The sequence below is a fragment of the Eucyclogobius newberryi genome, unplaced genomic scaffold (genome assembly GCF_026437365.1).
Source record: "Eucyclogobius newberryi isolate DKJ021-1_F unplaced genomic scaffold, fEucNew1.0.hap1 SCAF_1, whole genome shotgun sequence".
In the NCBI taxonomy this organism is placed as follows: Eukaryota; Metazoa; Chordata; class Actinopteri; order Gobiiformes; family Gobiidae; genus Eucyclogobius; species Eucyclogobius newberryi.
Window position 1 is genome coordinate 31,701,958 of NW_027315723.1, and position 11,706 is coordinate 31,713,663.

At 41.9% G+C, this 11,706-nt stretch overlaps 1 protein-coding gene across 1 annotated transcript in view; it reads right to left on the bottom strand.

Annotated features, from left to right (window-relative positions):
- Positions 1-7,967, bottom strand: part of LOC140359147 (exostosin-1) — a 174,671-nt gene extending 166,704 nt beyond the window's left edge. Inside the window, exons 1-3 of the mRNA XM_072444017.1 lie at positions 7,822-7,967; positions 6,878-7,411; positions 4,736-5,487 (exon numbers count right to left, since the gene is read on the bottom strand). Coding sequence (XP_072300118.1) covers positions 4,736-5,487; positions 6,878-7,207 — 1,082 coding nt within the window. The 5' untranslated portion in view covers positions 7,208-7,411; positions 7,822-7,967. The remainder of the gene's footprint in view (positions 1-4,735; positions 5,488-6,877; positions 7,412-7,821) is intronic.
- Between the last annotated feature and the right edge of the window lie 3,739 nt (positions 7,968-11,706).

The following is an 11,706-nucleotide window of genomic DNA, read 5'->3' on the forward strand; positions in this document are numbered from 1 at the left end:
TGTGTGCCCAAGTGTCATCCTCTGTTTGTCCTCAGTCCATCAGATTTGTCTTTTTGGACAAACTAATGAGTAAAAATGGACATAGAAGAGCAAATAGGCTAAAATATGACTGTATGTTTACAAAATCAAGCCACAAATTATTTTGAATCCCAGATGAAGAATAAGCAAGTAAGTAAACTTTATAGTACTTTTCTCAGACAAAACATTGTTATCAATTTTATGATCAAAATATCATAATGGCTCAAAACAAACTAAATATTCAAAGATGAGCAAGTCTGCCACCAGCTTCTCTCCATTTAGATAAAATTTTCTTGCCCAGAAAATTCCACAGCTTGGCATTAAACTAGTGGTCAGATCCGTGGAAAGGTCAGATCTGTGGAAAGGTGAGCCCGCTCACTTAAGAACACATAACCCGTCTTTGGTAGGACAAACACAGCAAAGAATGAACACAGCACTAAATAACTTAATATTTACTCAATGATGATGATGGCAATGATCTAATTAGATCTAATTTCTGATGTTTCATAGCCATAATAGTAGCGCTATGTACTTTTGTTTCCATTAGACTTGGAAATGTGTCTGCGCTCTCTCACACTTAAAACAGTCTGTCAAAACATCTTGTCGGCCCCGAGAAAACAAAGCAACAATTCATTTTCCGAAGCCACGGTGAATAGAGTTTATTGGATGAAAAGGCCTGGTCTGATTCATCACTGTCAGGGAGCCTCTTAAAGGGAAGTGGGAAGGAACGAGCCGACAGAGAATGGCTTCACGGAACAAAAGCAGAGCGGAAGGGTCGATGGGGAGGAAACCATGATGTTTATAGATTTACTATATGGTCAAAAAGCCAGTTGAACATACCGTTTGACCCTTTGCTAAGAAATGTGACAGGCTTATACTACACAGTTTTACCAACGCTGTCCATGGTGCTGAAATCAATTACCTGTTGCATTCCCACGCACAGGCATATTTTAAGATTTTTATTTCAACACAATCAATGTACACTTAAGGGTGGGCAGATTGTCATCACAATATTGATAATATTCTGAATGTTGTTTTCAAGATGAGAAGTTGGACTAGGGGCGGGCAATATTGACAAAAAAGAATATCTCAATACGATATGTTTTTGGAGGATGCCGATAACGATTCAGATTAAATCAATCTAGCAGAAATGTGTTGTATGTCTATTAACATATTTGTTGAGGTTTAATTATTAGACAATTGTGAAATTCATCAAAACATTGCAGAAATATTACGTTATACCCTTATTTGAAAATGTATAACATAGCTTTTTTTTTTTCAACTCTTTTTCAATCATTTCACATTTTCTTGATACTTAATCCTCAACTGACACATTTAAAGGGATGATTTAACACATTTCTGTTAGAGTTACATAATAATTATCTAAAAAATAAGGCCGTGGCTTGAGAGCCGCGGCGCAGTCAAATGGCCGTGCAGTTTCAGGGACAGCGGCATTTCCCTTATAGCCCGTTATAGCCTCATGGCTAACCCTAACCCTAACCCTAACCTTAACCCTAACCCTAACCCTAACCCTAACCCGGCGCGGTCTAAAACGGCGCTAAAACGCGGTCAAATAGCGGCGCAGTTTCAGGAGCCGCGGCCGGCACAAAAATAACATGGCAGTTTCGGCCGCGCGCCGCGGTTCTGCAGACACTCCCAAAAAATAAATACAGGCGCTGCACTGCTCCAGAAGGATGGGTCAAGTGCACCTCAACCTCACAACATTAAAGTCAGAAATCAGCTTGAACAGTGAGAGGCGACTTTTTAATGCGTCATCATCTCACGGGTTAAAACAGGATGAGATTTATAAGCCGCACAGACATGAGTTAACAAACACCTTTTGGTAAACTGCTTTTGTTCAGGACAAAAAGACCGTGTGAGTCTTCAGTTATAACACAGTGCTGAGACAGGAGTGTTCTGGTTTTGGTATTGAGTATCAGACGGATGCCACTCAGATGGAGAGAGGATCGGGGTGCTATTTATTTAGTGAGGAAGGCTCTTAAGCACTTTATGTTCATTAATGTGCTCCCATCGATTACCAGCCGCTGGGTCTCTGTCCGCCATGCATTTTTACTCAGCTTTAGCGGTGCAGTGGAGGCCAAACTCTCACAAGACTCAACAAAAACGTTTCCATAGCAGCAAAATGTGACCAATAAAAACACTCGTGGTTAAGGCTGCAACTAAGGATGATTATTTTGACAGTACATGGAACTTTCACAAATTTGGTGTTTGGAGTTTGCATATTCTCTCTGTGTAGGGGTGGGTTTTCTTCAGGATCCAGTTGCCCCCAGCCACCAAAAAAAGATGCACAATAGGTAAGGAAAGTATACCATAACCTTACCTTAATAAATAAATCATCATAATTTTTATTTTTTTTTACATTTTGATTTAATAATGGCACTGTTTTATGCTAAATGTCTTTTCCCATGTGTTTTAGAGTGTGCATTGTCCAAATAAGAATTAATGATGATTAAAATAGTCAAGAATTCTTTCAGTAGTTGATTAGTCATGACTATTCTGAGTAATCGTTACGTTAGCTTCATGCAGTTATCTTCCCTCTCTTCTCTTAAAGCATCTACCGTATTTTCAAGACTATATGTTGCACCGGAGTATAAGTCTCACCAGCCAAAAAATGCATAATAGAGAAGAAAAAAACATATATAAGTCGCACTGGAGTATGAAATGCGGTTGCAAGTGTGAAAATAACAAATAATATCACATAAGTCACTCCGGAGTATAAGTATGTAAGTATAAATATAAGTATAAGTCGCACCTTCCAAAACTATGAAAAAAGGTTTAACTTATAGTCCCGAAAATACGGTATATGCACTTGAAACACGGCACACCCGGTCTGGATGATCAAATTAGAACCACATACAAACACACAGGACAATTCACAAACTATCATAACACAATTAATGACACAGTACTTTAGGAAAGCAATAGTCCCTCCAAAAATAACTGTATATGTTCCATTTTCATTCTTAATCAGCTCTCAGTTAGTTTTTTTTTTTTTTTAACATATAACTAGAATTCAAATGTTTTTTTTTTTTTCTGTTGTGAAGTATATTTAGTCCAAAAGTAACTTAGGGATTCCAATTGTGGGTGAGATCGCAGTCTTTAGCCCAATGGAAGGTGTGATCTAAACCGTCAAGAGCAGAGTGTCGTTCTAACTGCTGGTATTTCCTTTTGTTGCTACAGAATATCACACTGTCAGACATCATTATCTCACTGTCAAAACCTTTACAGTTTGATCTACTCTGACCGCCGCAATGAATGACACGGCTTCAGTCAGATAAAAGACAGATGTGTTAAATACTATGCAAAAGTATTTATGACAACAGCCATTTTTTGTGTGTAAAATGTTTGTATTCAAAATGTCCTAAATGTCCAGTTGGAGAGGTTTGCATAAGGGATGTGCATTTCTAAACAATATGACGTTAAAGCAGATAAGAGAGAACCTTCAGAGAGCTACATCTAGTCAGTGTTCATGAGCGTTCAGAAGTGTGTAAATGTAGCAACACTTTTGGCTTTTGAGTCTGCGTCTTTGAAAACACAGCACCAGAACATCACATTATAAGAGTATTTTCTGTAAACACAAACACTTTACTACCAGTACTTGGCTGTGAGCAAGTGAAAATAATTATATCAATTATCTTACCATTTCATCCCAGAGTGAACTGATAGTATACTGTATGTACTGGGCTCACATATAAGCTGATGGATATAAAATATGCTCATTAATTTATCGAGAGCAAATTGAACCCATAAATTCACTCGAGTGCAGGTTATCCAAACTGTCTGCATGTTACATTAAGTCCTAAAACACTAAAACTCCCATTTCACCCCACATTTAGCAGCTCCCCTGCTTTCATTTCCCTTTGCTCTACAAAAGGTAAACCTCTGTTGTTCGGTTTGGATCATTTTTGCTTGGACCCACTGCTGAGTTGACTAAACTTTTATCCCCCTTCTACACTTGAAGCCCCTGGTATCTGCACATCCACTGCACTTTGTTTTAGAAGCAAAAGTGGGTCCCATGACGATCACAAAATCTGCACATAAAAGCAGACGTCTCCTCTTCTCACATTCTCCGAGGGAGGTTTTTTTTCAGCACCACGTCTGGAGTGTTATGATCGACAGCATCTCTCCAACATAACAACGACAACAACAAGTGCCAGTGTGAAGATGAAATTATCACACAAACACGCAAGCGCAGGAAAAAAATCTAAGAGCTCATTATGACATCACTGCCTCTGTAATGAATTATATATAAAGCCAAATGCTTTCCTTCTAAACAAATGCAAATACACTACAATGCATTGTTTATTCAGTTCAATATTGACTGAGCAGCTTAGCAGGCACTCTGTGTTTAATTTGCATTGTGTTTCATGGTAAGAGCAAACAAAGAACATTTGATTTGTGAGACAAACATGTAATAATGCACCTCAAAGTCTGAGACAAAAATTATGCCTCTTACTTTGTGTTTTCTTGCTTCTTGTTATGACAAAATAGACAATAACAATTGCGCCGTTTTTGAACATTTGCAAGAGCCAATATACCAAATAGAAACTCTAAACAGAACCTCAACTTCACTTTCCACTAAATAAAATGTAGAAAGTCCTATTATCGTAGTTTTTTTGTGTGTATATCCAAAAAAGTTGATATACTTTGTGAACACAGCATCGCAAATGAGCCAAACCATAACGAATGGACTTACTTTGAGTATCGCTGGTTATCTCGGGTGCAGCGGGTGTCCTTGTGCCTCTCCCAGTCCTTGCCGTGTTTACAGGTGGTCAGCAGGATAATGTCGTCCCCGTTGTGGACGTGGTACAGGGCGTTCCTGGTCTCGGAGCCGATGCCCGTGAGGTAGCGCTTCCCTTTAAAAACCAGCAGATACTTCCTGGATGGCGGCGCGTCGCTCAGAGTCACATAGCCCACCGCCTCTCCCTTCAGCGGGTGCTCCTTTGGGAATAAAGGGATGGAGATGTCGAAGTTGGGTCGAAAGTTGACCGCGTCCGTACTGGCCTTGGCGAGCATGGCCTGTCCCACCTCGAACCCCAAGTCCTCAGTGTAGTCGGGCCACGTGCCTGAGTACAAATTGAAAATGAGGTGGTTCTTGCCGTCGTTCCACATGGGCAAGCTCTGTATCCGAGCCCGAGCGTTTTGGACGTACTGGCCGGAGAGCAGGTCCCGGTCCAGCGTGTCCACGGACGGGACAAAGAGGCAGGCCTTGGAGGGGTCGGTGGTGTGGAAACGCGACTCCTCGATGGCCGACAGGATCTTCTGGTAGGTCTCGGAGATCTCGTCGCCCCTCTGCGCGGGGTAGATGTACACTTTGAATCCCGACTGGCAGCGGCTGTAGTCGAAGCAGGTCTCCATCCGGCAGCGCTTGTTCCGGTAGATGTTGTCGCGGATGGCCCGGCGCTCGCGAGGAGACGTGTGCTGGTGCTGCAGCTGCGGGCTGTCCTCCTGCAGGGAAATACTTTATTACTCATACAATTTACAGGATTATGTTGTTCAATAAAGCACAGTACAATAATGGCTTATTTTTGTGTTCATTCAGAAAAAACGCTCGATTGTATGGATTTCAGATGAGCACCAATGCAAAGGTTTGACATAGTATAAGTTAAACTACAATTACATGACTAGAATTACACTCAATTACTCAAGTGAAACATGTTTCAACTCAATGACACAATAACTCTACTCAATAACAGTGACGGAGTATGGTTAGGGCTGAATAATATTTAGCTATTAGATAATGCAATAATCAATATAGCAACAAATCACAGTAACATCAAAATCATCCATCTGATAGAAATGTACTGTTTTTTTTATTAAAACGTCTGTTTGTTTGTTTGTTTGTTTGTTTGTTTGTTTGTTTGTTGATTTGTTGGTTTGTTGGTTTGTTGGTTTGTTTCGTAAAAAAGACAGATCTAATCTTGGTTTTGTCAATATCAAGCTTTTTTTGACAGAGGCTGATTAGTAAATATAGTAGTGCACATTTTAGTCAGAATCAGAAAGGGTTATTACCATTGTATTACTGTCAATGAACACAAAAACTAGGAACTTCCTTTGGCATTAAGGTGCAACATACAACGATGAATAATGATAGAAGCAAAATATAAGGGCATGCATAAAAATTTTGAATTTACACATAAAATAAAACAGATTTAGGTTTGAATATAACACATTTTACAGTTGGCCAGAACTGTAGTTTCAATATAACTGAAATTATTGAGCCAAAAAAGAATCGAAATAACACCATTTGTTTTTTTTCATCTGACAGGAACGTACTGTATTTACAAGGAAAACGTTGAACAAGGTTGATTTTTTTCATAATTATCCTTATTTAATCTGAAATTAGCTTTAATTTAATCTAGTTTTTGTCTCTCTTAAATTGTATTAAGTTTCAATTTTGTGATTTCTGTCATTTCTTTGTGATTTGAATGCTTTTTTTCCTGCAGTGTGAAGCACTTTAAATTGCCTTGTGTATGAAATGTGCTCTACAAATAAACTTGCCTTGCCTTCAATATAACTGATATTGTTGTGTCAAAAAGTATATTCAAATATTGCAATAATGACAGCCATATCACACTGCAATAATTATGTGCAGCACCGCATTTGCATCTCTGTTAAACTGCTAATTTAAAGTGCACATTTTGCTCAAATACTTTACAGACACATAACAAAACAGCACATTAAATACAAACAAGATTAATTTTAAAAACTAGGTGATGAAGATGAAGAAACTGATACAAATGCAAATAAAAATAAATATAAATGTACTAATGATAATATTTTGCAAATGTCTCTTTATCTCTTCAGTGAAATACCAAGCACGCGCTGCAGCCTTTACCTCCTGCTCGCCCCCCTCCAAGTAGGGCTCGAGGGGCTCGGTTGACCCGGTCCAGTGCCGGGGGAGTCGAGACGCGCCTCTCTGGGGCAGATGCTGGGGCCCGGGGAGAAACGCCTCCACGCTCTCCGCGCCGCCTCGCTGATGCTCGGAGAACCCCTGATACTGCTGGTGCTGGTGAGGAGACTGGGGGAACTGGGAGAAGTGTCTGTCGTAGTGGCTCTGGTCCGGCTTGTTCTGGCGGTAATCCCCGACTTGCAGAGCCCACAGGTAAAGGAGGAAGAGAAGACCGGCCCCCACAGACACAAGCAGGTACCGCTTCTTGGCCTGCATGTGTGCTGCAGGCCAGGGGGGCTGGTGGGGGGCACAGGGGACAGAGGGGAGCAGGAGCGTGGGGAGGGGGGAAAGGATGGACGGAGAGACGACAGGAGGAGGAGAGGAGACGGGACGAGGAGGCTCGTGGCAGTAGGAGAGGAGACGGAGGGAGCGCAGGGAGGACGCTCTAACCACAGCTCTGCATCCTGAGATATGAAGTCACTAAAACACAATCATTTCAAGACATTATTAACACTCTAACAAAACAAAACAACATTACAACACTATTAGAATGTTTCAACTACTTAGCGTTGTGAAGGGAATATTAACGCAATCATCCTTTTCATTCACATTTGTTGTATTTTTTGGGAAAATCAGATAAATTGATATAAAAGAAGATAAAAAAAAACTGATGAAATTACAAAAAAGTGAAGAGTTTTCACACTTCAAACATAGCTTTTATCAATAGCAATACATTAAATCGCAAAGTCAACAGATACCTGGCAAAAAACATGAAGATCACAGGGGAAAGCAAAAGAAAAACGGGTCAACTAGTATTTGTCATCACGTTATTTAGCCTCAGTAGTTGGTGCTCGGGTTGATGTCCGGTATAATGAAATCAGATCACTCACCGTCAGTGTTCGGGGAGGACACCTGTGGTCCCGGGACGCAGCAGTGCTTCCTCTGCTCCCTCCCGCTGCAGAACTCCGCGATCTGGACGCACATCCTACTCGTTTTCATCCCAAAAGTCATCGCCACTCGTCCAGCACAAACGCGCGCAAACACTCAACACTCAAACTTTCCCAACAACAACAACAACAACAACAACAACAACAACAACAGCAGCAGCAGCAGCAAACCCGTGAAACTTTCAGTGTAAATCAGGGCGAAACCGCAGAGGCTTAAACTCACTGAGAACACTGTCTCATCATCATGTTCATCTCACGCGTTTCACTCTCCACTCGCGTGTCGTCGGTCCCCCCCCCGCGTGCGCGTCCGTGAAACGACGCGCCGCATTCCACATCCCCGCGAAACCGAGATCCCGTTACGTTTTGGACGAGTGTCGCGCGCGCAATGCCACCGGGCGCGTCTTTTAGATGAATAAATCACAAGCTTGGACTCGCGCTCACGATCCGGGTCGACGTGCCAACGCGGGGCTGCGGTGGGTGTCCCGCGGACCGGGCTCCTCCTCTGTGGTGACCCATCGTGACCGCGGGGGAGCTTCCAGGCGATGGGTCGGAGCCCACGGGTTGCCGCTTTGATTCCACGGGGTTGTCGCGCCGCCGTTCCGCCCCCTCCGGCACCGACTGAGGAGCCAGGGACGGGAGGCAGCGGCGGGAGGCAGCGCGCGCGTCAGATGGATGCGAGGGATGCGAGATCAGGCAGAGGTGGTGCGGTCTGTCATGTGTGGAGAGGGGGGAATGTGAAGTAACCTGTGTCCAGATATATGTACTAATATTCACAGAAGTATTATTCACGAGATCATACAGACACAGGGAGAGGAAAGAGCCATGTTTAATGATGGGGCAGAAGAGAAGTTATAAGTTTAGGGCATATCCACTACCACAGGAAAGTACAATATGCAACGTTTTGTTCAGTTAAATAGTTTGGATACAACCCAACATAAGTCAGCGGTTTGTAGTATTAGAGTGCGTTCACACTTGGTCTGGTTTTGAGCCCAGTTTAGTCCTGATGTAGACTTGGTTTGGTTTAGTCTGAGTTGGTTCCAGGTTTTGTCCCAGTTTTGATGTGGTGGTCTTAAGTGCAAATGTAATCACACTCTAAATCAGATCCGTGGCGCAAATAATAACTATTGGCTGGAATTGGAAAAGTTTAGGATGCGTTTTGTTCAGAATCTCAAAAAATTCTAATAAATTTGAATTAAAACTGATTAATTGCCATGGCACGTGCTTCGCCTCCTGCACACGCGCTAAATTATTCACCTACACGTTTTTAATTGCATGGTCATCCTCCTACAGCGCCTCCTACTGGGCACTGTATTTCCTTCTCAGTATATACATCTCTTGTGATTTACAATTTAAGTTATTTTGTCTTTTACGTTATTTTGCAGTCCATATACCGGTAGTAGTTTATGGAGTCAGTAATTAGAGGTATTGGAAAATAATTTTATGACAAGCCAAAGAGATCTTCCGTCAAGTGCAATATGTGATCTGTTTGCTCTTCTGTCAGCTGTATTTATTTATTTACCAGGCTTTTAATCATCATTAAATGTATTAATGAGGTGATATCTGATGTGACGGATCAGCTGAGATGTTTGCCTTCTCCCCTGCACCGACTCTCCTCTTGTCCCTGCAGCATTTTATATCAATGCCATCGACCGAATGAAATTAATCTGATCATGATTCAAATAGAAGTCATTATCTGAGAGAGATGAGAATGGCACAGAGAGAGGGGGCTGGGGGGTTCACAGATGTTAGGGATCCGCTTACACAGGTACAGACGCGTGAAACACCGCCACCTACTGGTCAGTTTGTGTTCTAATAGAGGCTGGGCACACGTTCAACTGGCTCATGACTAAAAGAAAATACTGAAAGGCTGTACTGAAAAGAGAAATTGTATTAATAATTAGGTTTACAAGGGTGAAACAAATGTGCCTCAACTCACACATTAAATAGCCTTTATCTTTTCAGAAGAATACAAACCAATTCCAACATAATTTTAGTCTAGTTTTATTTAAATTATTGATATATTTTTTTTTTTAATATATATATAAATAATAGGTATTAGCTAATTCGTCCAGGAGTAATCCATGCTAGTAAAGATATCAAAGGTTGTTCTCTTTGAAACCATTTTTATTTTATGCTATTCTTTCTGTAACCTAACATGTCCCTTAAGTAGATAATGCACTTACCATTCATACATCATGCATTCAGTGGGCTAATGTGTGAGTAAACAATAGTCATTATTTTAATTTGCGTTCAATTACCCCTTTAACCAAGATTTCTTTCAATCACTGTCATAAATAGATGCACATGATTAAAATCAATGTAATTCCTTCTAAGTGGACTGAGGGATACAGTCTGATCCAGTCTAATTCAGGTACGTTTTGGTGGGATTGTATAAACTCTTATCTCCAGGTGTAGGATGTGAGTGTAAATAATGTGACGTGTGGGTTACTCTGGTGGTGCTGCTGGTGCTGAGGGATCATGGGCGCGTGGGTGATGGCTTCATGGGCGATTAGGGGATGATAAATCTGAGGAGGTGCTTACAGAGGCCAGTTCCACACCACTGCTCCAGCTCCGACACTGACATCCTGGGGTTCATCTGACACTGTAGAAAGATTGGAGTAGTGTTTCTCAAACAGGGGTATGTGGAAACAGTATGGATAAATACAATAAAATGAAATGTTGGCTAGTATGATAATACTGATTTCAAAATCATGCTGTTTACGTATTTCTTGGGAAAATTGGCTTAAAGATACATTATGTGCATTTCTTGTATATGGTCAACCACTCTCCGCATATCAGGCGTCTCTTTGGTACACTTTATGTGAAATTCTTACAGAAAAAGCACAAATTCACAAAAACCTCCTCAGTCTGTTTGTCTACAGGAGGGAGGTGGACCGGCTGGTGTCCTGGTGTTGTGGTAACAACCTAGAGCTCAATTCCCAGAAGACACCCCTCACTATGACAGACCGTGGACTCCTTCCGCTTCCTCTGCACCACCATCACCCAGGACCTCAAGTGGGAACCCACCATCAGCTCCCTCATCAAGAAGGTCCAGCAGAGGATGTACTTCCTGCGGCGGTTGAGGAAAGCGAAGCTGCCAGTGCAGATGATGGTTCAGTTCTACACGGCCATTATTGAGTCCATCCTCACCACCTCCATCACCATGTGGTACGCTGGAGCCACAGCCAGGGACAAACAGAGACTACAGCGCATTGTACGCTCTGCTGAGAAGGTGATCTGCTGCAGACTTCCATCTCTGCAGGACCTGTACCTTTTCAAGGGCTCTGGGACGAGCAGGTCAGATCACAGCCGACCTTCTCACCCTGGACACGGACTATTTGAGTCACTCCCCTTAGGCAGGAGGCCACTCCCCTCAGGCAGGAGGCCACTCCCCTCAGGCAGGAGAATACGGTCCATCCGGACCAGAACCTCCCGCCACAAGAACAGTTTCTCTCTCCCACTACCATTGGACTCATGAACACTTCTTAACACCTTCCACTTTGATTTAAACCAATAACCTAATTTTTCTTAAACTAATATTATCATTCATTGTTGCAACCTTATCGCCGAAGAAAGTTCCTAGTTTGTTCATTTTGTTCAGTGACAAAGGCAACAAACCTTTTTCTGATTTTGATTCTGATCAAACTTACTTTTCATCTTGCTAAGCACAGATGGCCTTCTTTCTTATAACTCCAACACTCAAAGTTTTTTTCCGAGGTTTTTTTGGACTGCTCATTTTCCTGTCAAGTTGTTTTTTTTAAAGATCACAGTTGTAAACAGCAAATGTAATTTTCAAATGTCCGTGCGGTTTATAAATAAGTCTTCTGA